The sequence below is a fragment of the Pteronotus mesoamericanus genome, unplaced genomic scaffold, assembly GCF_021234165.1.
Source record: "Pteronotus mesoamericanus isolate MK-2021 breed Mesoamerican mustached bat unplaced genomic scaffold, CSHL_Meso_final contig_291, whole genome shotgun sequence".
NCBI lineage: Eukaryota > Metazoa > Chordata > Mammalia > Chiroptera > Mormoopidae > Pteronotus > Pteronotus mesoamericanus.
The window spans coordinates 8,571,845-8,598,820 of NW_026555124.1; the positions used below are offsets into that span (position 1 = coordinate 8,571,845).

At 35.0% G+C, this 26,976-nt stretch overlaps 1 protein-coding gene across 6 annotated transcripts in view; it reads left to right on the plus strand.

Moving 5' to 3' along the window:
* NRXN1 (neurexin 1) overlaps positions 1-26,976 on the plus strand; it is a 1,065,318-nt gene that overhangs the window by 445,462 nt on the left and 592,880 nt on the right. For all 6 annotated transcript variants that reach the window (XM_054575454.1, XM_054575455.1, XM_054575456.1 and 3 more), the window contains 2 exons: positions 13,267-13,705; positions 26,497-26,880. In XM_054575454.1, the coding sequence (XP_054431429.1) occupies positions 13,267-13,705; positions 26,497-26,880 (823 nt within the window). The remainder of the gene's footprint in view (positions 1-13,266; positions 13,706-26,496; positions 26,881-26,976) is intronic.

Sequence of the window (26,976 nt, forward strand, 5' to 3'; positions counted from 1 at the left end):
ATTTGGGACTTTTCAGATCCCAGAATATATTGCAGCACAATTTCTTATTTCCAGTTTTCATAGAAAGCCTACTCGTAACCAGTGCTTATACAATGCCTAGGTAGCTAGCCAAATTGTTTTAAAAAATCACTATCTGAATATTGTTGAGAGTCTCAAAAACTACTGTTGTCATTTAAAAGTAATAATTATTCAGTATTCCTTAATTGAAGTGAATAAATATACCTTTCAATCACTTATAAACATAGGTTTATACTGATCTCCATAAGCAAAGAAAATACGAGGAATTAACATAAGACTTCATTTTTTTTCCTTAGCAGCTAATTGACTTTTCCAAGGAATCCAGCAATTTAAGCATACTCTCCTCCTCCAAAGCAAGAACATCCCATTTCTGTTTCTCTCCTGAAACTGAGAAGCATTTTCACCCCTTCCATCTATGGGCTACCTGAAATACCAGGATCTAACATTCATTTAATCCTGCACACCAAAGTCAATTTTCCTTGGATTGTGTGGGAATTGGTCTTTGCACTTTTTATTTTTGTGAATTTCCCTTGGCAAAGGCCATATTCCTGCCCAGGAGCTGATTGAGCTTCAGTAGAGCCAATATGTTTCTCAGTTCTCCAATACAAATGCTGCCAAGAATTTCCTAACGTGTGCAGTGAGAAATTCAGCAGCACATGAAATCCCATTCATTAAATAAACAGTTAACTAAGCAACCCTTGGCAAAAGTCACGACCCATCTGACATTTGAAGCACTTGGGACTTTACAGAGGAAACAATTAAAGAATGCATTAGGAAGAAATACCCCAGTGCTTTGCAGTCATAACTGAAACATAACAGTTCTCAATCTGGAGTCTTTATACTTTTTAGGGTCTTTGAAATTAGAAATGAAAAACAGTTATTTATGCTCAATTTTTCAACAAACCTAAAAAAGCCTACAAACCCACCCTTATTAGCACAAGATAGATTAAAAAAAAAACCAAACAATTTGCAACAGACTAATTCTGTCCACTTAGTGTGCTTACAAGGGCTATCTTATCTTTGCCTTTAATAAATTTAAAATGATCAAACCAAGTATCCCTTAATAGATGCTATTTTTTTAGAAGATGGAATCTTTCAAAATGTAGAGTTCATGGAAGGCAACATAATTGTGAAATTTCAAAAGTATCCATCTAAACATTAAGATTTGAGATTATTATTTCACAGAATGCTTCTTTGCTTTTCAGAGAAGTAATCACTTATTTACTTAAATGACAAGCAGTCCCCTCTTTTTAAAAAAGATTTTATTTATTTATTTTTAGAATGAGAGGAAAGGAAGGAGAAAGAGAGGGAGAAGAAGAATGTGTGGTTGCCTCTCCCATGCCCCCTACTGGGAACCTGGCCCACAGCCCAGGCATGTCCCCTGACTGGGAATCAAACCCATGACCCTTTGATTCACAGGCTGGCACTCAATCCACTGAGCCACACTAGCCAGTGTACAAGCAATCCCCTCTTAAACATTTAAGATCTTACACACTTAAGACCATAGTAATAGCACTAATGGCTACTTTTTACTCAATGCCCAAAAGTATTTGGGCATTGGCGTAGTATGTGCTGAAATAATACTACAAAATAAGTATTAATAAGCTCTTTTGATAAAGAGGAAAACTACTTCTGAGAAACTAAGAAACTTGCCCAAGACAGTGTAACTAGTTAAGTAGCTCAGCAGGAATTCAAATCTAGGGCTGTTTGAATCTATATCCATATCCATAGCCATATTCATAGCCATATATATAATGCGAAAACTATCATGCAATGCATTGCCTTCATAAAATAAAATTAAAATTACAGAAAAAAATTTTACACACAACTTCTCAGGAATAAGTCTACTTTGTAAAATCTTTTCATTGCAGATGCTAAAAACAACAGGACGGCCTCTCTTGTGTCAGCTCCCCCTGTTTCTTTTGAGGCATGATTGAAAAGGAAAAGCCAGCAGCTAGGGCAAGAAAGAGGGTACATACAATATGAGAACAATAATCACATATTAGACAACCAGCTTTTGAAATCTCAGGTCAAGTAGGCTTAATAGAGTCCTACAGTTTTTATTGCTGAAGGACACTTACAGAGTCTATTCCTGGCTTTGGAGATAGGCATTCAGGTTGTATCTTGTTCCCTACTTGCTGGTTTCACACCACTGGCTGTGTGTCTTTGGGCAAGTGGCCTTGCCTGTTGAAGAGAGCCACATTAATGTGGAGGTGTAAGGTGCTTTGCTTTCCCCTGTATTGAGACATTTGCCTGGTCCTCCAAATCTCTTCTGTTGACTGGCAACTCACTTCTGGTATTTTGCTGCAAGAGGCTCTATGTGGACCATCTGATTATTGAAAAGAATTAGTGTGCTAATTTGCCTTTTTTTCTTTCTTCCAACCAATAAATAATACAATTTTTTTTGGCATGAGGCCAGATTCACTGATGTGTTAAAATCAAATGGATTATAACTTTATGCATAATAACAGGAGTGTCATTTTAAACAAGATATAATTTCCTTTTGCTGTATGAAAGTTTGTTTAAGTTAATTTGAGTGATTAATATACTATCAACTTTGGCTTGCTACCTTTTGGAAAACTAGATTAGAGCAACTTCAATAGTTCTGTTATGTGTGTTTATCTTACCCATGCAGAAAACAAAAACCTCTTTATAATGCAGTGTATAAATATTATTAGAATAAAAAAATGTAAATGGCTTAGTAGGAGGGACTTAACATATATTAGAACATATTATCAAGCTATGATAACTAAATTAAGTGGATCTAGATCAAGGAAAAAAACACATTAATAAAACAACAGAATGTACATGAAAAGAACCTGTATATATATAAGTATTTAATACTGGGTTGTCCTTACAAATCAGTGGAAAAAAAGAGAATTATTCCAAAATTGTGCTGGCTTAAATAGGTAACTGTTTGGGCAAGAGGATCTATTTTGGATTTTCCCCTTATAAGAAAAGACAAGTACTTTCAAAAAGATTAAAAAGTTATACACACAAACGTGTAAAATTAAATAATATTTTACATGAAAATATGTTTATCGGATCCCCCTTAAGGGAGGAATCTCTAACCTAAAGAAACTTATAAACACAGTCAAATGTTAAAATTTTGGCTTATCCAAAACAACATGTAGCATGTTATCTCAGATCAATGAGGAAAGGATAGAATATGTAGTAAATAGTTTTATATCTATATCCATATCTATCTATCTATATATATTTATATATACACATTTCTGCATGCTTGTGAACATACATACACTAAATGGGATATTATATAGTAATGGCCACCCCCTTAGAATAATGTAATATTAGACAATGAAGGGAGCTTCTGAACTCATGAGGCTGGGGATGTAAAAGAACATGAGTTAGATGATTTAGATATAACATTTGGTGCCACTATTTTCTTATTATCAGTTTAAAGATATCATTTTTGGCTTATGGGAAAATAGATTCCCTTAAAAAATAATAATTTTGGCTCATTATTAAAAAAATAATACTTTTTTCTCATTGAACCTGACAGACAATTAGAACATTTTTGGATAAAGCATGCATGCATTGCCATACTAGCAACATCTGTCTGCTTGGAATAGAAGCTTTAAACTCTAATTTATGGGGTGTTACATTCTGCAAGATCCTGAAAGACGGATGCTGAAAATATCTTCATCACTTAGTTACAAAATAGCAGTAAACATTGCAAGTTTATTGTTTCTAGTTAACTTTTTCAGTGTCTTTTTAAAAGCCATTAGTGAGGGAAATAACTTCAAGACTTTCTGCCCTAGAGACTTTTCTTTTTATATTTGAGCATTAGCTTATTGTAAAGTTAACGGTTTTAAATTTAGAATGGCCTTAAGTTACAGTTCCCTGTCTGCCATGTTTCAGAAAAGAGGGCTGCTTGTTTATAATGGTTCTCATAACCCCGCACCTATGGTAGAGGTGCTTCATGGTTCTGTTTATTCATTTTTTTCCATTTAATTTATTTTCTTTATTTTTTCAAATACATTTGTCTCTGCCTTCCCCCCATTACCTTCCCCTGCCCCCTCCCCCCATCTTCCTCAATCCTTCCCCTTTGGTTTTGTCCATGAGACCTTGCTACACATTCCCTGACCCTCCCATTCCCTTTCTTTTCCCCCGTACCCCCTGCCTCAATCCCTCTTGTCTCTGTTCATTTCTTTTCCTTTCAATGTTGCCGGTCTTATTTTCCTTGCATCTTTGTATTGTTAGGTTCCACTTATAGGTGAAATCATATGGTATTTGTCTTTCATCCCCTGGCATCGCTAGTCATCAGAGAAATGCAGATCAAAACTACAATGAGGTACCACCTCACACGGGTCAGAATGGCCATCATAAACAGATCCACAAACAACAGGTGCTGGCGAGGCTGTGGAGAAAAGGGAACCCTGGTACACTGTTGGTGGGAATGCAGACTGGTACAGCCACTGTGGAAGGCGGTGTGGAATTTCCTCAAAAAGCTGAAAATGGAACTGCCTTTTGATCCAGGGATTCCCCTGCTGGGACTGTACCCTAAGAATTCCAAAATGCCGATTCAAAAGAACCTATGGACCCCAATGTTCATAGCAGCACAATTTACAATAGCCAAGTGTTGGAAGCAACCTAAATGCCCATCAGTAGATGATTGGATCAAAAAACTATGGTACATTTACACAATGGAATACTACGCAGCAGAAAGAAAAAAAGAACTACTAAACTTCGCGACAGCATGGATGGAACTAGAGAGCATTATGCTAAGCGAAATGTTTATTCATTTTAATAAAGTTGAAAGAGCACTGGGCACTGAAGTTCCCAGTACTTGTTTGTGATCAGAGCTTGATGCTAACTGATGCCTTAGCTTACCTGGGCTTTACTTTCCTAATTTGAAAATAAGAGGATTGATCCAATGGTCAGCTTTTTATAAAAAATCAGCATCTCAAATCTCACATTACTGACAATAATGTTTTTTTTTTCAATTCCCCCCCTAAAGCATTACTGAATTACTGATTCTTTAAAGTGAGAAAAATCAACATTCCTATATTATGGAAATTGAAGTGTTTGGGTTTTTTTTTTCCACATGCATATGTCACTGAAAGCTTCATTAAATGGAGCTGTTCACGCAGGGACAAGACAGCCTTTTAGCTCCCATAGCTAACTTGTGCAGACGGTGCCCAATGTTTAGTCAGCTCACTTATGATAGAATGAGGAAAGGACACATGCAAGAAGGTTTTTCCTTGTCTTTTGCTTTTATTTCTATTTATTAATAGGATGTTATTTGATCACATATAATTAGAATTAAGCAAAAAGATTTATTTATCTACATTGCTTAGACAAAATATTATTTTTCTCCTATCCAAATTTCAACTAATTTCTGGTTTCAGATTAAATGAGTTATACTTCTCTTTGCTCAGAAATGATGTTATTTTAGTCTGTTATTACATTCCATAATTAATTTTTTTAGTATGGGGAAAGTTTTAATTTAGGTAAAAATTTTATCTGAACAATATCTGCATGTTCTCTCTAAACAGGATTAAATTATGAGTAAAAAAACCATCACTCCCCCTAACTCCCTAAAACAACCACCTTATCTTTCAAAAAGCCTTAAATAACTCTTCTTAGACTAGAATTTCCATAATAGTAGATACTGTTTTTAAAGAGGTATTGAGATACTTTGTACTGTGTTTGTATATTTCCTACCTTTTCCTTCCTGTCTGCCACCCCTTCTCCATATCTCCCCAAATATAAGTCCCTACAATAGGACTCATGAATCTCAAGTGGACATACTGAAATTATAGGTGATATCGCCTATGGCATGACACTCTTAGAAAAGCTAAAATCCTACTAGTGCCTTGGTCAGTTAAATTAAACAAGCATTTCTTTTCTTTTTAACTTTTGTAACCTTTTTGCTGTGCTACACTCTCATTGTAAGAAAGTTTAATGTGCATATGAAACTTGATCTTCGGTAGAAGATAGGACAGTATTGAGTGCAATGATTTTAAAAGAAGTAGACAACTTGCCTTTATTCTGTTTTTATATTTATTTTGACATGGTGGCAGGAACATTGAGGAAAACCTGTTTAGTTTTCTTTTTTTTTAATTATAGAATTTTTTTTCTGGCTATAGCCCTTCCTTTGTAGTATACCAAAGCTATAAGTGCTAATATTTGTTTATAGACCAAGACATTTTCAATTCCAAAAGAGTAAGACCAATCCATGTATCTTAACCAAGAGCTCTCTAATTGAATAAGTATGAATCTTTTCTTCTGAGCATAATGATAGCAGGTTTTGACATACTTCATATAAATATATGTACCTTGGATAATGCATAAGCTGTGTGTATTTATGTGTGTCCACAAACAGTTTACACGTTACAAGTCTACAAGGTCTGTCCAGAAAGTATCCAGCCATGGGCTATTTTAAAAAAAATAGAGGCATTTATTGAAGAAGATACATAGGACAGTGACACCTCAGTCTCCTTCAAAGTAGGCACATTGGGACCTCACACAGTTCTCTCAGTTGCACTCAGCTGCCCTGGTGTATTTTCCTGAATCTCATAAACAGTCTGAAATCTCTTCCCTTACAAAGGTGATTTTAGTTTTGGGAAGCCAGAAGTCACAGGGCACCAAATCTGGGCTATAGTGGGGCTGAGCTACTTGGGTGATTTGATGTTTCTCAAAAAAACTGCATGAGACGTGATACATGAGCAGGTGTGTTTGTCATGATGAGGCTGCCAATCACCAGTTGCCCATAACTGAGGCCTTCTGAATCCTACAAATAGTTTCCACAGAGGAATGTTCAAGCTTAACACAAAATCTGATGCAAATTCATTGCTCTACTTGCTCAGTCATTTTGAATGTGACAGCCACACAGTACACATGGTCACTTAACGGCATCTACCGCTCCACTGATTAGTACAATGAAGTTGTCATTGTTCACACATGGGCATTCCACTCCACTCTCCTTAGCTGTCAGGTTACATTGATGCCATGCAAATGTTCTCGTTATATTAACAATGGTTGGACTTTCTCCAGACCAACCTCATACATACCAATAGCAAATTATTAAGAGAAATTAAACTGGTTTATTCTCAATGAACCATATTCTTCTATTGCACTGGGAATATGCACAGGAGAGTGACTGAAAGGATATTTTCTTCACTATCTTTCCTAGCAAGTACTTATCTGATGAAATTGAAATTGTGGGTATTGAAAATTAATTTCAAAATAATAAATAAGTTAATGTTGAAGATGAAAGTTGTAATACATTTCTTTTTTGAGCTCTTCCTTATCTAGGTCATGACAAAACAAATGCAATTTGCTTCTCACTTTTCGAAGTGGTCCTTGTGCTATTCACTTACTGGCTAACCCTTGGTTGCGTTTTGAAATAAGCACATTACTATAAATAGATGGTGTGTGAACAGATCACAGACAGGAGAAAAGAAATTAAGTTTGGACATTTAAAATATTCTCATCATTTCTTAATAGAGTAAAATAATTAAATGCATTGACAGCTAGCAAAAAAATAAAACTAAAACAACAGTCTCCTTAGACAATTTTAAACCTCATGGAATTTTAGAATAAATATAATATATAATATAATATAATTAATATATAGAATCCTATGCATATAGAATATATACACATAGAATATATATGATGAAATACCTGTTGAAAATCTACATTATAGTCCTGCAAACAGAGAAGTAGTCCCTCTGTTTAAATCAATCTTGAAGAGATATTTTAATTAAGAGACACACGAAAAATTCTATGTATATTTGATTCATTTAGAGATATTTTAATGAGGAAAAATGGAAGGAAAATACTGGTTTTGGAATAATCCATATAACTGATAACAAGGTCATCCTTCTGCAAGGTAGCAAATAGCTATTTGATTGTGAATCTCTTATTTAGCAAGTGCTATAAAAAAACTAAGTGAAATTTCCTGCCAAGATGCTAAGACAAAGTTTGAAGTTAATATCATTAGATATTCAAACAGTATTAGACATGGTCATGATACAAGACTTTCAATGAACTCTGAGGCCCCACATATTTAGTGACAAAATAGGACAACATTATCTATTTCCTAAGATGCTTATGAGAAGTAAACACATCATACATATAAATCTTCTGTAGCAGAGACTGGCAGAAAGCAAATCTGAACTGACTCTGGTTGTTGTGGTTGTAGTGGTAGCACCATTGTTACATTCTCAGCTCCAAGGATGGCTAGTTTGTGTGTATATTTCCTGGCTGAGAAACCTTGTCTACAGAGAAAGGCTGCTGTGTACTGCAAACTACAATACAAACATCAGGATGTGCAAGGAATCCCCAGTCTGCTTTGATCTCTTTGGCTCTCTTGCTCTATTACTTTAAAACGTTAACCAGTTATCCACTATGGGCCATGTTAGCTGTTACCTTTGTTACAATATTTCTATTGTACAAGTACATTAATTCACTGTAAGAATATTGATATTGTTATTTGTGAAAATACCAAAGCATGTTTAACAGCAACTACTGTTTACTTGAGCACTTCCTCTGTGCCAGGCCCTGTTCTTAACACTTTAATTGAAATATAATTTATTTCTTATGATAACCATAATGTGGTAGATAACATTATTCCTCTTTACAGATAAAACTAGGCCCCTGCAAGGTTGCAGAACTTGCACAAAGTTACAGGGTTGGAAACGGGTGAGCTGGAATTCTCTCTGAGGTCTGACTTGAGAACCAGATTCCTAGTCCTCACTTGTTATTGTTCCTAAGAATGGAAGAGAAAACCAAGGATCCAAATGAGTCATCTGTGTTTTCTCAAGGGGAGTCGTAACAAAGTCTAGATCTCTATGTAGATCTTTGACTCAGTTAACACTGCTCTTTTCACCACTCCACATATTCTCAAAGCTAAGGTACGAGAAGCCTTGATCAATGTATGCTAATTCGTTTAATTAAGTCAAAGTCCTCATTAAAATTTCTAAATGGAAACATATTTGTAACAACAATAAAAAAAGCCGCCTGAGTGGCAAGTGTTTTCCTACTGATCTGTTTTTGTCACACACTTTCACTTCCTATGGGAAGAACCTTGTCTATCAGCTACCAGTTCAACACCATCTGTACAAACCTCTGACAGATACAATCCTTGAGGTATGCATATGTACCTGAAGATCTAGGGAACATTCTCTTTACTCAGGGGTTAGTGTTCTGATATATCTCAGAACAGAGAACACTATCCTGACATCGAAACCTCAACGGGAAAAAGTACCAGAAAAAAGAGAGGAAACGAGAGATCATCTTTTACTTCTGCCCTAAATCACATAGTTTGAGGGGTGGGGTGGGGGAACGCAAGGATTAATGGATGGGACACGCCTTTTCTTTTTAGGTGTCTGTTTTAGAAATTAAGAAACTGAGACGTAGTGAAGTTAGGCAACTTGACTTAGGTAATCACTTTTTGATTAAGCTAAGTCTATATCCAGACATCAAACTTCTGTTCTTTAGTCTGTATATATCCCCTGTCTTTTGATATCAGGATAAAAGAAAATACTCAGTGACTGTCTATTTCATATTTCAAGCCTAAAACAAAAATATATTACTCCTCATCTTCTACATTTAAGTGTGAGGGGCATTTTTATAATTTTAATAAACATTGGAGAAAAGGGAAAAATTCCATATAGCAGTGTGTGGAAATTATATGGTAGCTAAACAAAAACAACCCCCCGTCAAAAAAAAAAAAAAAAAAAAAAGAAAGAAAGAAAAAAAGCAAATAGCAAATAAATGGCAGAAAAACCTAAGATCTCTTTTAGATATATTTTTATTCTTTTGGGACTTATGATAAAAGCTCATGAAATTTAACATTTTTAATTACCCTTAAAAAAATCAATATTTAAGAACAAATACCTGGATTCTCTAACAAATCCAAATTAGTATACACTAATATAATCACAGTTGTTAAGATGCTAGAGTATTAGAGATTTGTTGAAGGTTGAAACTATTAAATAAATTACAACTTTTGATGTAAATAGGAAAAAAGATATATGAATAATCATAAATGATTGAGAAACAATGTATCAGACAGAAGCAGAAAAGAGAATTTTTAGAAGATTTGGAGTGGTTACCGGATACTCCTTATTATTATAATTGAAGTATATCCAGGTCATTTTAAGATAAGTGTAGCTTTAGAAAAGTAGGGTGATTGTGAAATCTGGGTCACATGAAGTAATAGTGGAGAGCTGAGAGCTATCAGCCTGTCTGTACAAAATTGCTTTTCTGTCTTCTAGAGTTCCCTTTCAAAGAATACAAAATGAGAAGGGGAAAAAATACATTGTATTTCTCCTCAAGATAGTTCTTCTAGGAAAATGATTCAACCTCTGGAGAATTTTAACTCTGATGTTTTTCACTGTAAAAGTAATTTACACCCTACAAAATGAGTTTGACGGTGAAATTTTTTAATACATAGGCCAGCTTTCCATTTATAACTGAATGTTCACTGGAGTTTCTCCATTTTCCTAGAGAAGTAGGCTGATAATGGTAGCTAGGTTATGATATTGATCAACAGTACCACATTCTGTTGTATTTTATCTATATTTGTAAATATTGATAATAGTCTATATCTAGTAACAAGATTCAATAAAAGTAAAGGAAGAATTTTATTCACCTCTCCCCAAATGTTTATTGTGTGCCCACTCTGTGTCAGGTGCACTGATCTTGGTGCTGGACTGTAGTGAGCAGGGTCCCTGCCTACACAAAGCATAGAATATGGTGAAGATTAATTTTCTTTTTGGGGTGTGGGTGGAGGGACAGTGCATGGCTAACACCAAGCAATAGGATCAAGGGAACCCCCCTGTTTGTTCTCCATCTCCCTGGACCTTCCTATCACCGGGGCACCCAGTTCTCTCATGGCATTACAACTCTCTCAGTGAAATCCAAACCTAGATTTGCCCCAACCCCACATCTTTCAGCTTTTTGGTAACTGGTGTGGGACTCATGTGGCAATATACCCACCCTGATACCCACTTGGTCATGCCAGAAATACCCAACCCATCGATGTGGTTCTATTGCACAGGCAATGTGTTAGCGCTGATAAGCATTATCATCCTTATCATTTGGGTTAGGACATATTCATTCCTAACCAATATCTATGTCATAAGAATTTCCAAATATTAAAATATAAATCACAAGTAAAAATGAAAAATAATTTGGGATAGCTTGAACATTATGCTGACAGGTTATAAAAGATGGGAATCATCTCTGGAAAGCATTTTCTCCATTTCTAAAGATGCCGAAGAAAGGCAGTTCTGAATTAACTTCCCGAAGGCTTAATAGCTCTTTCTTTTTTCAAGGAAATATAGTTAAGATTTAATCTAATTCCTTTTTGTTATTTCTCAGGTTCATTTTCTCTTCTTTTGTTGTCAATAGATGCTTATTAAACCATTATAATACATATTTGTTCAAAGAATAAGGGATATGATATTCTTTATCATAATCCTTCCTCAAGATAAAGATAAATTGAAACACTAGCATTTGAAATATGTGACTTATTTAGTTGGCACAAATCAAGTATATGATAATTATATGAGTGTGCCTAATTTCTAAATATTTCCTTATAATGGATTAATTTAGAACTAGTATCTGTGTGTCTGCTTACTAAAGGATTGATTATATTTATTATATTGTGGTTTGAAGCAGTTGATACTCTTACCATGTACCTGACATTTAACTGATAGCCTTTATGTAGATTTTTTTGACTTACATGTATTTTCTTCTTTAATTATTATAACTATCCTATAAGGTATTATCTCCTGAAAAAGCAGAGAGAAGACTTAGAGATCATTCAATTGGGTAAAGCTAGAGCTGGAATTTGAATTTAGGGAGTTAATACCAGAGCATACACTCTTAATCTCTCTGAAAATTAAAGTATCCATTAACAAATCATATCAGGAAACTCTAACAGCATGACCTCTTGGCTCAACTGGCCTTGAGTTTGGAAGAATTAACTACTGTGTTGACCTGGTTAACTTTATAGCACTAATTGGACTTAGGCTTTCTTCCTTTTCTTGTTATAGAAATATACTTTTACATGTGGATAAATGCATTTAGAACCTGACAGCATTATTCACTGTGAAATTTTGAGTGCCCTCTTAAAAGAATTTTGATAGTTATCTGGACATAGTTAACTAATTTATCTCTGTTAATATAACCTACATTTTCTTGAAATGTAATTATCCCTATACGCATTGTAGAGAAAGGGTGTGAATCTCTCTTTATCCTTATATCAAAATAGCTGCAAATTGAATAAAGGGATGTGACAGCTGATGCATGATGCTATGAGGACTGCCAGTGGATTTGTTCAATGTACTGTTCGGAGTTCAAAGGAACCCTAAGACCAACAATCAGAGCCACCCACACTTTAGGTGAAATGCTTTAGAAAATGAGATATAAGACAAATTTTGTTTCAGACCTGTTTATATGCAAAGTGAAAGGGAACTCTAGTAATACAGGCTGAGTGGATTTAGAATAAACACCCTATTCCGGAGTTACATTACATTATTCAAACCATTATTAATGTAGGATAGGGCAAGAGAAAGCTTCTGCATCTTAATTCTAGTTTATGATTTTTCTGAGAAAATGTAGGATGTTTTCTACCTCAAATTTTAACTATCTTATAAATAATATATACAGGGTGGAGCAAGAATAGGTTTATAGCAGTTTACTTGGAAAATAACATAATGATTAATAAATGATAAAACAAGAATAAAGTCTGTTTCATGTACTCACAGTTGTAACCCCCTCTGCCCCACCCCGTATGTTACCATGGATCTAAAGACCATAGAAAAGATCCTGTATTTTAGAGGACTGCTATACAAAGGTATCTGATTTCACATACTTTAGTGATGAGAAAATCAACAACCCTCAATACTTGTATTTAATAAATAAAGTATAATAGCCAACTAATGAAAGCAAATGGCTTTTATAAGTTCAAGTCTACATATACTTCAAATAAAAGCTCTCTGCAGATTTATTCAAGTTATTTGAGTTAACTACAGGCAGTTTGTGTGTGTGCACAAATTATTTGAATGATATTAGATTGGAATGGTTACTGCTCAATGAATTGATACTTGAATTTTATTTGACTGAAAAAAAAAAACTGTCTTAAACACCAAAAGGCACTAAACATTGTGTGTCTTTTCATGCTCTTCTTGCCATTACATGAAGTGATCACAAGTTCTAAGTGTTAAAATATGAGCCTGGTTTCTCACTGCTGTCCTCTGCCTACAGGTTGTGTATAAAAACAATGATGTAAGGCTGGAATTATCTCGACTCGCCAAGCAAGGGGACCCTAAGATGAAGATCCATGGAGTAGTGGCATTTAAATGTGAGAATGTTGCAACTTTGGACCCAATCACCTTTGAAACCCCAGAGTCTTTCATCTCTTTGCCTAAATGGAATGCAAAGAAAACAGGCTCCATATCATTTGATTTCCGCACAACAGAGCCAAATGGACTCATCTTATTTAGCCACGGCAAGCCACGACACCAAAAAGATGCCAAGCACCCACAGATGATAAAGGTTGACTTCTTTGCTATTGAGATGCTGGATGGCCACCTCTACCTCCTCCTGGACATGGGGTCAGGTACAATAAAAATCAGAGCCCTGCAGAAGAAGGTGAATGATGGAGAATGGTATCATGTGGACTTCCAGAGAGACGGCCGGTCAGGTAATTGATCTATTTCCTATGTTGTCTCTCTGCTGGAACACACCCTCTACCCTTTCCCATTCTTCAGGCATTAAAACCAAGACATACTTAAGACTTTTGCATTCCTGTCTGTAAGGTAAGGGAAATTATCTGTTAATTAATCATCATAGTTGGGCATCAAAATCCAAATGCTCAAATGGCTTCTTAAATGAATATTTATTGGATAATCAAGTGCCAAATCTTGCAAGAAATTTTATCTTAAATTTACAATGACAAAATTTAGTGTTCTGGCATTACCAATTGTCTATTATATTATTGGATATTTGGAGGTACCTAGAAGGACAAGTATAAAATATGGAAAAAATATAATGATCCACACATAAAATACTTAGTTTAATACAGCATGTTTTTTATCCAAGTTGGATCTAGGGTATCCACAACACTTTATCAATACTGTTGGGTTTCAAGTACCCCGGCAAACTGTCTGCCTTCCAAATAGCTTTCTTTCCTAGTGAAGGATGTTTGGAATTCTACTAACAGGGATTCATTCCTCCGGTTTCTATTTGCTGCACCTTTTCTCTGAAGGTGTGTTTGTGTGGCAGGGAAAGGAAGGGGCTTAGAGGGAAGGCCTAAAGGAATAGCATTTCTTTACTCTGAAATTTTGGAGTAGATTGGGGGGCATAAGAAGATGAATAGCATTGGGTTTGAAGGGGTAAGAATCATGGCATTTGTGAAAGATGAGAGAGGGGAATGGTGGAGGGAGAGGCAATTTGTTTTTACATATGCAGTTATATATTTTTTAAAAAATTTCTTCACTTTATGCTCCCATACTCTAACTGCGTCTTCACTTACAAGTCAAAATATGTTCTTATAATAAAAGACAATTGAATTTAGATCTGGCTACTCTCCTCCTCTCCCTCCCCATCTCTCTCATTTGCATATATACTATACCATCCACTCTGGTATTTTCCACTAAATAGCAGTAGAAACTTGGCCAAGGCATTTGGTGGGGCAGGAGTGAGGGGAGCTGAATTTTTTGCTTTGTAAAACATACTGGTAAGGAGCGTTTCACAGGATTCCAACCCAGTGAAGTGCCATCAACAGCTATGGGGCCTAGGATTCCATATTTTTGCAAAGCTTTCCAAGAACTTGATGATCAGCCAAACTTGAGGACCACAAACTGAAGACTCTTAGTGCTTCTTTCAGGTCCAGTGATCTGTGCTTAGGATCCTATCTGGGAAGGGCCATGCCGAAGTCCTGGGGCTGACCTTCCCTTTTCACACCCCATCCTAGACTCCATTGTCAAGTGTTTACTCCACTGCAACAGGAGAGCTTCTGATTTCACTATTATTTATGGCTTATTTTCCTATTTACCAATCAAGAACATTGTGTTTACCTTCCTAGAAATATCTTTTTTCCCCAATAAAGAAATCAAATATATGAAAATTAGGAGAGAGCCGGGAGTGAAGGAAGAGAATTGAAGGAAGGTTAGAATCCATTGCTCTGATCCCCAAGTATCTCAGACACTGTCTTTCTGATTCCTCACTCTCTGGAAATACTGGTGTTCTTTCATTTCCCTAAGGAAGTCCACAAGAATAGTTAGTTACCATTCTGTGCAATTTGTGCTGTGGTATCATTTTTTTTTTTCAGCGTCTTAGATGATTGAGAGTAGCCAGCAAAATATTTTTGTTGTCTGCTCTACCTTACAGATTCCATTAGGAACTGGATTCCTCTTTGTTTTTCTGATTTAAGCTGAGAAGAGTACATTAGTACAACTATATAGCAATAGGGTATTCCCCTCAGTCTGTTTCTACTAGAGTTAGCAGTTAATTTGCTGCTCAGGAGCTTTTTAAACAGAAGATGGAAGAAAGACAATGGGAACATGGACTAATCTCATGTTTTGGAAAACTAAATTGTGGATATTATAGTTTGACTTAAAGTGCATCTAGAATAAAATTTGAAATTGGTTTTTGAGAATATGTATGTTTTAGTCAGACTTTATTACAATCTAAATAAATTGCAACTGATCAGATTAAGTAGACATCTTGTAGCAGATCAGAAAGGCAAAAAGATACCACACTTCAGATCAATTATATTTCATTCACCTAGAGATAAGGTATTATCTAATTATATGAAGAAATACATGATTAATTCCAAAATTTTAAGAAGTGCAAAAGAATATAAAAAGAAAAATAAAACAACCCATTATGTATTTGGTAATGATGATTTATATATAGATATTTATTTCATTTTTTTAAAATTATAATTGATATACAATATTATATTAGTTTCAAATGGAAAACATGGTGATTTAAGTTTATGTACCTTACAAAGTGATCACCACAAGTCTAGAAACCATCTGACTTTCCAGTCTTACGTGATAATGCAATCTAATTAGTGTCCCCAAGTTCTGTGGTTAACGTGTTATAATAAGGATCAGGCATATACCTTAATCTGCAAGCAGAATAAAATCTACTTTTTCTGTTCAAGGTCTTTAACATTCAAATTACCAATAGTTTATTAACTGTCCTCTTTATATTCTCATTACAAAAGGTGAGAGCAAGGAATGTCTACTTTAATTTTCAAAGTTCAATGCCAGATGGGAAGAAAAAAGAGATGTCTTAAAAGAATGTTAAGAAAGAAAACAAATTAAACATGATATTTTTGTTGGAATCCAATAGAAAAATTAAGTTACTATGCTTGGTGGTGTTTTCATGGCACAGTAATTTTATGTGATTACAGTTTCAGATTAGGAAATTGGAACAAACAATATAAAAACCATAGCTTATGCACCAAACCAAGTTGTGCCCTTTACTAAATTGAAAAGAAAAAAAAAGAGCCCATATTATGTTGGCCAAGCTCAAGGGAGTTTAATGTAATTTTAATAACTGCAGCTGTTAACATTTTATATATAGTATTTTAATTAAGTTCTATATTTACACACTATATTGGTTTGGTATAGAGCAGCCTTTTAAAGATTGAATGAATAACTATACTAGATTTGATTTTATTTAAAGGATATTTTTGAGTTAAACTGGTGAAATACCAAGATTTATATAGCTCAGTTAAAACTAGAAAACATAGAATTTCAAACAATAATTTATTTTACTCATTTTTTACATGAGTTATGTTCAGTTATATAATGTGGGTTAATGATAGTGCCATGGCAAGAGGGTAGCCTGTGATGCTTCCTGACTCATAAATGATGATGGTCGTATCTATTTATTGGCCTGGGATACTCCTTAGTATATTTTAAAATGTCTAATGAGTAATATTTTTTTTCTGTTATTAAAGTATAGGGAGCCCAGACCTAAGAGTTGTTCTTTCCACTCTCGATCATACTGAAGTAAACAGGAATAAGAGCCATGGCCATTAGTTTGATGCCAATAATTCTGGTTATGTTGGTTGAAGATAAGGTTAAAATTGTATTTGGTGGACAGGCTGATTTTTTAAACATGTTCCAAAGAGTTTAGAATGGAAACCCATGTATGAAAGTTAAGGTCTTATGTTTATAGCCACATGCCCCAGTACTTTCTTATATAATAGAAACCCTCTCCTGACATTTTAAAATAGTAGCATCATCCTTCCATTTGGAAAATAATTACATTCTTTTAGTTGTAAATGTAACTTTTTTTAAAAGGGGGGCAAGCGAAGAGAGACTGTAAATTTGTTGTTCCACTTATTTATGCATTCACTAGTTGATACTTGTATGTGCCCTAATGGGATTCTCGCACCCTTGGCGTATTAGGATACTGCTCTAATCAACTGAGCTACCTGGCCAGGGCTAAATGTAACTTTTTAAAGGAATTATACTACTTTCTGAAAGCAGTTACACATTATTCTATAGGGTAACAGGTCCTGTCCTTCTCTTGAGGATACAATACCATCCTCCAAGCCCAGAACCACCTCCCCCCCAAAAAAAATATGCAGGGAGGAAGTTAAACATTTATTAGAGAATAGTCATGAGCCTGGTACAAAAATGACAAGTTTTTATGAGAACAGAACTGCTAATCTTGCTTGTTCATGAGATCCCCATGCCCTTTATTAAACACGTATGTAGAAAGAAAATTAATCACGAGGGAAGGCATTCACACCTTTTTGGGGACTGGTATATACAGCCACAATAAGCGTGTTAGTGACAAGGAAGGTAGTCACCAGAATGTCCACCTTTTTGATAATTTTCTCTTCAATCCTTTGTTCAATAAAAGGTTGGTATATGAGCCCCTTGTTTGGTGAGAAATATTGCCTTCATCTGAATACTTTTGAAGAACTCATTTTCAAAACCATTGATTATTTTGGGTTATATGTTCCTGCTTCTATTCTAAGATATGGGAAAGAAAGGAGTACTTTAATTCCCACTCTTTGACTAATATTGTCTGCACAGCTGTTCTCTCCGTAAAATGTAGCTTCTTTCATTGCCAGCTTAGTCTATTACCAGTGACGTGGGAAGCCAAGTGGGCTGAGCCATGAATGATATTTTTTGATCCTACACTAAATTGACAAAGGAGGGACCATACAAAGTCCAGGCACGATTTTGTGGATCAGAGTGTATGACTGAGTACTGCAAAAAGGAGATGTCCTGTCATGGTAGCTTAGCTGCTTAGTGCAAAAACCTTAAGTTGCTGAGTTAATAAATATGGTTGAAGAGGCTCTTTACTCTGCAAACTTTGCATGACTTACATTTCTTTACCGACCCCTCCTCCCTTTCCAGTGTTACCCTTTCCCTCTGTTTTGTTCCCAAACACAACACAAAACAACTGCCAAGGTATTTAGCTAAAGTGTGAATTGCATTAAAATTAGGGTGAGGTTAATGACTGTTTTTTGGGGCATGAATATTGTTTAAATTTGTGTTAAGCTCTTTGGCTCAGTCAAGGGTATCCTCTCAAGTATTTTCATAGCCAACTGCTATGAATTTTTTTTTTGTAAACCATCATTACACATTGGAATCAAAGAGAAAACTCATTATTCTTGTCAAAATCTGCTAAATGTACAGCAGGGTACAGCAGATTGTATTAGCGGTTATTCATGGGTAAGCCTACATTTAACAGCTAAGAAGCCATTGAGATTTGAATTGAAGTCATAGAGATCCAGTTTAAGAACTAGAAATTATAGTGGGAAAGGCACAAGGCTCTCTCTAGAGCACATAATTAGGGGTTTATAGTAATCACTATTTGATGTGAACAGCACTTTCTAGCTATCTATTACCAGCACTGATTTCTATGTATAGAATTTATGAATCACCACCCTTAGACATTTCTACTTGAACAACCATTAGACTATTTCCCTCATTAGATCTTGATTTGAACTTACCCTCTGTCTATAAATATTCCTCTCATGCCTCTACCTAATAGCTTGTTGTATATATGGAAATAATTTTAAGTAAATTTATAAGACTGTATTTTGTATATATGTCCATAAATAACTCCTTATCAAAGAGAAACCTGAAATACCTTATTAATAATTTATCAATTATTTGATTATTCTGATGACTAGATGGAATCAATTTTGCATAAAGTTGTTATATTAAATTTTATTAATTGATGTTTATATTTAAGTATTTATTCTGAAAATATTTAAAAAGAAAAATGTTATCTATTGTCTTCCATGCTCAAAATATTTTCAATTTTGCACTTTTATTCCAATCTTTTTTAACATGTACATGTATTTTATACAGGTACAATGATACTATAAACACAATCCTTTAGGCTATTTGCTTAAATGATGTCATAAACTATTTTTTGCTCAAAAATATCTAAGTAACAACATTTATTCTCTGGGAGTGTGAGAACAGCATCTGAGAATCAAATCAGAGCTTTGCAGAGGCACTTTAATGGAGCTGCCAGGCTTGTAAGTCTCAATGTATTAATTTGTTTATAGGAAAAAAAAGTCACAGAGACAAACATTGACCCTATTCATCAAAGAACTGCCCAGGAGACTTGACTATTTTACCCCACTGTAGAGATAGGAGACAGGTCATCTTAATTAAGAACAGGGAGGGTGTCAAACCATCCTGGGCTACTGTTACTACATATTGTGCTCTCCTTGTTTAGAATGCCTCTTCTCTACTCTTTTGATAAAGTTTTAGCTCTCTTTGTAAGTCTGTTTGCAGTTGAAGGACAAAACAGATCAGTTGTATACCTATGAGTATCCAGGTTCCTGTAACAATTTAATTTGCCTTCATAAATGTGTAAGTAAGCATTAGATCATAAACTGGCATCTCATATTGGCAGAGCTACATAGGAAGCATTCCATATACTGTGATAGTGAATTTCTTATAGAGATTTTATTACTTGGCATTCTTATTTTATACATAGGTTTTGTGGGCTCCATGATTGTCAGTCAAAGCCTGAGAGATGGTAACTTGCTCTCTAAATCTACCAAATGTCCTTCCTGGGCCTACTGGGCTAAGGGGCAGTCAGTTGCACCCTCAGGAAAGAGGCAGTTGTCTAACATCACCCAACCACAGTGACCCTCTCTGTGAAGTAGAAATTGGTGGAACTCCTGCAAAATAATATTTTAATTGCTACAGAATATGTCACTTGATTGATACTTGATATTTACTGTTTCTGACCATTGTGTACAATCATTTTATTAACAAGTTGTCTGTACATTTAATTTTATTCAGAGAAGTCTATTTTTTAAATTAATATGTATGCATATGTTGTGGTGAGTATGAATGTGTTTTTGTATATGTGCATGTGCTTAAGACATGGCATATGTCTAACATAAATAAGAGCTATTGATGAAAATGTTCAGGCCATTCAAAAAATACGTAAGTAAAAAGTTTTCATTTGCCACACATTTCCCTCACCAATTCACTGCCTACTTCACAGGTAACTGTTAAAATAAGCTGGTGTTAAAAAATTCTCAGGTGTTTTCCTATGTATCAATATATCTATAAGTATATTTATGGGTATAAAATAAATATAGGGCTTTTTTACATGAACAGGATCATTTTTCAACAATTGTTGGGTTACTTGAAAAACCTACTAAGAACTTTTTCTATGCCATTTTTGTAGTGACATTCTATAACCCCTTAGTTTGAACATATCAATACATATTTACTTCATTATTTTTCTATTAATGGACATTTAACTTTTTCAACTTTTTAAAAATTATGCTGTTTTAAAGCAATTTATAAAGGAAGTCATCCATTGTATCTTTATGCATATGGTCAGAATTTTGTTGCATAGATTCTGAGAACTGGAATTACTGGATTAATTGCATTTTTACTTTGGAAGATTATGGCAGGTTATTTTACTAACTAGCTGTTTAAATTTACACTCATCTATAGTGTGTGAGATGCCCTTTTCCTATCAATCTTGCCTCTCACTAGATATTCTCAAACTTTTACATTTCATTCCAAAATTTAGTTCTTTATATATTACTTTGATTCCAAAATTTCTGGCTCATGAGGAAATGCAAGTAAACAGAAAGCATATAGTAATAAGCAGAAAATAATATTTAGACTGTATTTTGTTTTGTTTTCAAATAAAGTTTATTTTTAGTTACTATTATAAACCAAATGCATGACATGTTCTTTTAAAAAAAAAAAGAGAGAGAAAATTGGAAGGAAGGAAGGAAGCAAGTATCCACTCATAATCCTATTTCTCCAAAACTTCCATTGTTAATATTATCATTATTTGTGTTCTATCTATATTATGGGAATAATTATATATTTTGTATTTTGCAATATACCATATATTAATACTCCATTCTGCTTTTACCACTTATGTTATGCCTTTTTACTGGATTTGAATTTGTTAATAGAATATGAATTTGACAAGTAAATTTTTAAGGTTGCAGCATCTGATTCTCTTCCCCAATGGGAGGTAAATCAGAATTCTGGATAGATAAAATTATTTCAAGCAGTAACTTCAAACATTGTACTCAAAAAAGAATGATAGTGACCATCCAGTCAATTCTTTTATTTTGCATTAAGAGCCACATTGAGACCTAATGAATCTATCATTTGGTTAAACTGGCCAAATAATAAGCTAGTTAGTTGCAAAGCTAGAGCATGAAAATTGGTTTCCTCTGTCCAGGCAAAAGCATGTCCCATTATGGAGCACTATTTTCTACCTCCTTACTTCCCAGTCACTAAAATTTTTATAGTATTTTAAAACTTGAAACCAAATTGACTTATTTTAAATCTCATCTCACTTCATGTTGCTCCTCACTTTATAAGCTCATCTTCTTGATGAGGAGTAGCTAAGAAAAATTGGATGGGGGAAAAAAATAGAGTGGAAACTAATAGGTTATAAATACCCGATCAAATTGTAAAGTCAATTTCCACTTTTAAAACTAAGAACTGTTTTCAACAGTTTGTCCCCCTTTACATATTCTATTACATAAAATGTGGCTTTGTAATTTATGCTTACAAATATTCTTAAATACAGGGTGAGGCAAAAGGTTTACAGTTGTGAACACATGAAACACAGAGTTTATTCTTATATTACTATTTATTAATCGTTGTATTATTTTCCACATGAACAACTGTAAACCTACTTTTGCCATACCATGTATTTTCTACTCTGTTTATCACTTTGGTTTTACCTTTTGCATATGTCATGAAAACAACTAGGTTTAAATGTTAATATATTAGTGTTTTTTCTACATTAAAATTATAACTCATGTACACAAATAAGTTGGTTTTAGCTGATATTTTATTTATTTAAAAGTAAAATAACACAGCAGGGTATTTTAGATTCTTAAATATTAAAGCATAAAACACTGATCCGAATAAGTCCCCTAATATGACTATTATCTACAAAATTTAACACTTCAAAATATATCAGTGTTTACATGAAATATTTGTTTAATTTATCAGAGACTTCAAATGTAATTTATAGTGGAAGAAGGTGGAATATATGAAATAGTCAAGCAGTACTAAAGATAACATATGAATGTTTGTAGTTATTAGAAAAATAGTGTATTTACAGAATTTCACTTCCTCTTAAAAATTTATTTATATGCTTTTATACCTCAGCCTTTTGAAAATTCTCATTTTCAATTGATATATATAGCCATGGCAACTACTCAATTTTCTTTAATTATTGATGAATAAGGTTTAAATATTCATTTTATGCTTTCTTGTTAACCACTGTCTTTATAACTCAATTAGAATAAAATAGGTGCTTGAGAACCTTAATGTTGAAATTGCACTTTGATCATATGTGTGTGTTAAATTAGCTTAAATGAATTAAGTGATTCTGTGATGAGTCTTTAGCTTAGGTGAAAATATCCTTTGACTTTTCTCAATAATAAAACCATTAAGGAATTTAGGATTCAAACCCCCTATCAGAAATGTGTGTATTTCAGGACTATTGCACATGTGGGGGCTAAAATATAAATATTTATTTGACTAAGTAGTAAAATTTAATTATTATTTCAAATAAGTTGTTATTTTGTGACTCTTCAGAATATAAAATAATTATTTCCATTTTTATTTAAATTAGTTCTACACTTTCCCTTTCTGGGCCATGTCTTTTACAAAGAGGATTGGCAAAGCATGTAGAGAAAATAGTTGATTTTCAGTTATGGTTGTTTCATTCTATTATGTTTGTTTGTAGAATACTCCAATGAATGATATCTGATATATTTGCTGGATGTGACTGCTTACTTTAAATCCAGGACTAAATTTGAGTTTCCTTTGGACTGCATTTGGGTTGAAGGTTATATTATAATCCTCTTGCTTTCCTTCCCATCTTTCATTGCTTCTTCTTCCCATGAAAACTCTAAAATTGTCTCTCAAAGGGATAATAAGTAGCTATGGGGAAAACATCTTTATCCTTACAATAGTAACCTCTCGGTCAGCATTTGTACAACTTGTTAATTGGCCCTGAAGTGAATTTGGTGGGTCATGTCTGGCATTTGTATTTATAAAATTATATAATAAAGAGAAAATACCAGATTGCCTCAGAGGTAGTAGAGTTAAATATTTTTCTATTAAAATTTGTTTCTGTACATGTGTCTGTGTATGTAAGCATGTGCGAAAGTGAGCGCTGGGCTATATGTAAACTAGATGAAAACTATGGATGAACTTTAGGTGTTGTGGTCCGAAACTCTAGTCTAATCAGGAAGTTATAGTGAATATCTTCCTCTGGCCACAACAAGTACATTCATGAAAATGTATCTGACCTTTCAGATAATACTTTGTTCAAAACAGGCACTGAGCACTGTAAAGAAAAGTCCAGAGATGCAGACACCCCGCTCTCACTGTCAGACATGCTGTTCATGGATAATCGTCTGAAATACGCGGCAGCAGTCTGGGCCCTCAGAGTGCAGATATGTTGAATATGGAAACTGCATGGCGTACGGAGCCATGGATTATTTGGAGGAGACAGAGAATGGGTGTTATGCCAGCCAGCGAGTCCCCTCATTTCAGGAATCCTTCGAGCATCCTCTTACTGTCAGGCTTAGAACATCATGAATAAGAATGATACAGTTTTCCCAAGTTGTTTTTGTTTTTGTTCCCTGAGCTGAAGCAAGTGTGTTCCATCAATAAAAAGGCATCCAGGAAAAGTTACATATTTTTAAAAACATATTTCCACTGTTGTAAAACTTTGTTGTTGTTCACTTGCTCTGTGTCTTTTAACAGTTCTCTCTCTGAATATTGTATGTTCATGTCCAGTAAGCCTTTTTGAACTAAATTGGAAAACAGGGATGGTACACTTTTAGCTTAAGAACACTAGTCACTGCTCATTGCATACAACTCTTTGCTTACCAAATATGTGGGATTTTTTAATATTAACCTTTTCTCTTGTCATTAACATTTACTCTGTTTCATCATTTTCTACCTTAGCCTTAACTGCTGCAAAGGATAGGAATCAGCTGTTAAACCCAGTGCTTAAGGCATTTTGGACAGCTAAAAATACACGTAATGAAATTGTATTTAGAAAAGTTTCACCACTGTCTGTCAAAATTATATATTTCATTCCCCCCGAATGATATGTTTTACATTTTTCTAAGTAGGATCTGATGCTACCTACATGTCACAAAATGAGTTTTCCTCTCGATGCTTGCACAGATGTGAACAGTAAAAATGAGTACTTTGTTGTTCTCCCTTTTTGCTGCCTCCTTCTGAAATGCCTATTACAACTCCCCTCTTTGGAAGGCCAGAATAGCAATACCTTTGAGTGTTGCTCCCCTAGGAGCTTTCTTCAATCCTTTCTGTACAAGTCTAGAGAGACAAATGTCTTCTTAATGGCTTGGCCACCTGCACAGCCTCTGCCAGCAGCGCCCATGCCCTCCCCTCTCACAGAGACAGATCCCGTCACCCTGCCCCTTCTGCTGAGCTTTGGAATGCTCCTGGGCACCAGACAGAGACTGGCAGCCCTGCGGCAAGAGGTAGCGTTCACATTCATCACAGGCCACATTTTCATTTAGGGTGTGTCTCAGGTATTTGATGAAACACCTAAAATGCATCTTTCTGCCCACACTGCGCTTTCCTTGCCTGTCCCTACTTCTGTACCTGCCTTGTCTTCAGGTCTCTCCTGTGTATCTGCCCCTAAACCCCGAGGCTCTGTGTCAGCGGGTGGCATCATGACAGGCATTTTCTAATCCACTTTCTCTCTTTAGATTCCTGCTGCTCTGTGTTATGGTCTCGACTTGAAAGATAAATCAGTGATAATCTAGTAAAGGGTCAGTGTGGTGTCCTTCTCTGGTGTCATATTTGCATTTTTACAATAACCTCTCTGGAAATAGAATATGGGTGGATTTCTGAGTAATCTGGTGGTGGAGGATGAGGTTTTGATGAAATCTGCCTTCTGTCTTTCATTTCTTCTTTTAACGGATTCTGCAAATGTGCTTTCTGTGATCCTCAATTAATCCCATGTGAATGTCTACTCTTCATTTTATGCTTAAGGCCAGGATTCATATATGTTTATAAATTCCTAGAATTATTTTTCCTCTTATATTTGTAGTGAGGGGAAAGAAATTTATCCATTCAGATACGTAGCTAATTTGGTTTAAAAAAAAAAGTAGACAGCAAATTTGACTTGGTCTTTGTGATTAATCATGGCACACAGCATTTGTTCAGTGCTTATTATAAACTAGATATAGATTAGTATCATTTTACTTAACACTCAGAGCAACCATTTGAGGTAGGTCATATTATTACGCCCATATTAGGAATGAGTGAACTGAGACCTTAGTGGTTAATCGATAGATTCATATGGCTAAGAGTGATGAAGTCAGTTTTAGATATAGATAATATGTCCAACTGTTGTACAAAATAAAAGCAATTAATTCAGCCTCTCTGACTTTATTCCAGGGAGTGGTATAGAATGTCGATTTCTCCTTTCTCTCTTTTTCTTTTTGACTATTAGAGAATGATCTAGAATGCCAATTCCTTCCTTCCTTCCTTCCTTCCTCCCTCGCTCCCTTCCTTCCTTCCTTCCTTCCTCCCTCCCTTCCTTCCTTCCAAGAGGCATACCTCAGAGATATTGTGAATTTGGTTTCAGACCACTACAATAAAGTGAGTATCACAATAAAGCAAGCCATAATCTTTTTGCTAGTACAGGATCTTGCCTGTATTTTGTGAAATATGCAACATCTATGACACACAATAAAGTAGAATTCAATAAAACAAGACATGCCTGTAGAAGCGTTTTACTTACAGTCTGCCTTATTTCTAAAGTCACTCAATTCCATGGGTTTCTGTTTCTTCCACTGAGAAGTATATGACATCAGGAAAAAAAACAAAAGTAAAAAATGCGCCCTCAAGGAATTCACCCTTAGGCAGATGAAAAAGGGAAAGGGTGATGTTTAGAACATGATGTAAAGACCTGTGTGTCTCATCTTTGCAACAGGTACCATTTCTGTCAACACGCTGCGCACACCCTACACTGCTCCCGGCGAAAGCGAGATTCTGGACCTGGACGATGAGCTGTACCTGGGGGGCTTGCCAGAAAATAAGGCCGGCCTCATCTTCCCCACTGAGGTGTGGACTGCTCTGCTCAACTATGGCTACGTGGGCTGCATCAGAGATCTGTTCATTGACGGCCAGAGCAAAGATATCCGGCAAATGGCTGAAGTTCAAAGTACTGCTGGAGTGAAGCCCTCCTGCTCAAGGGAAACAGCAAAACCGTGCCTTAGTAACCCTTGCAAAAACAATGGCATGTGCAGGGATGGGTGGAACAGATATGTCTGCGATTGTTCCGGAACAGGCTATCTTGGCAGGTCCTGTGAGAGAGGTAGGATTCCCAAAATCAAACAGCTGACTCCCCGGAGTTGAAAAATGTATTAAATATTGACCTTAAACTTGAAATGGACCGTGGAAACATAATGTA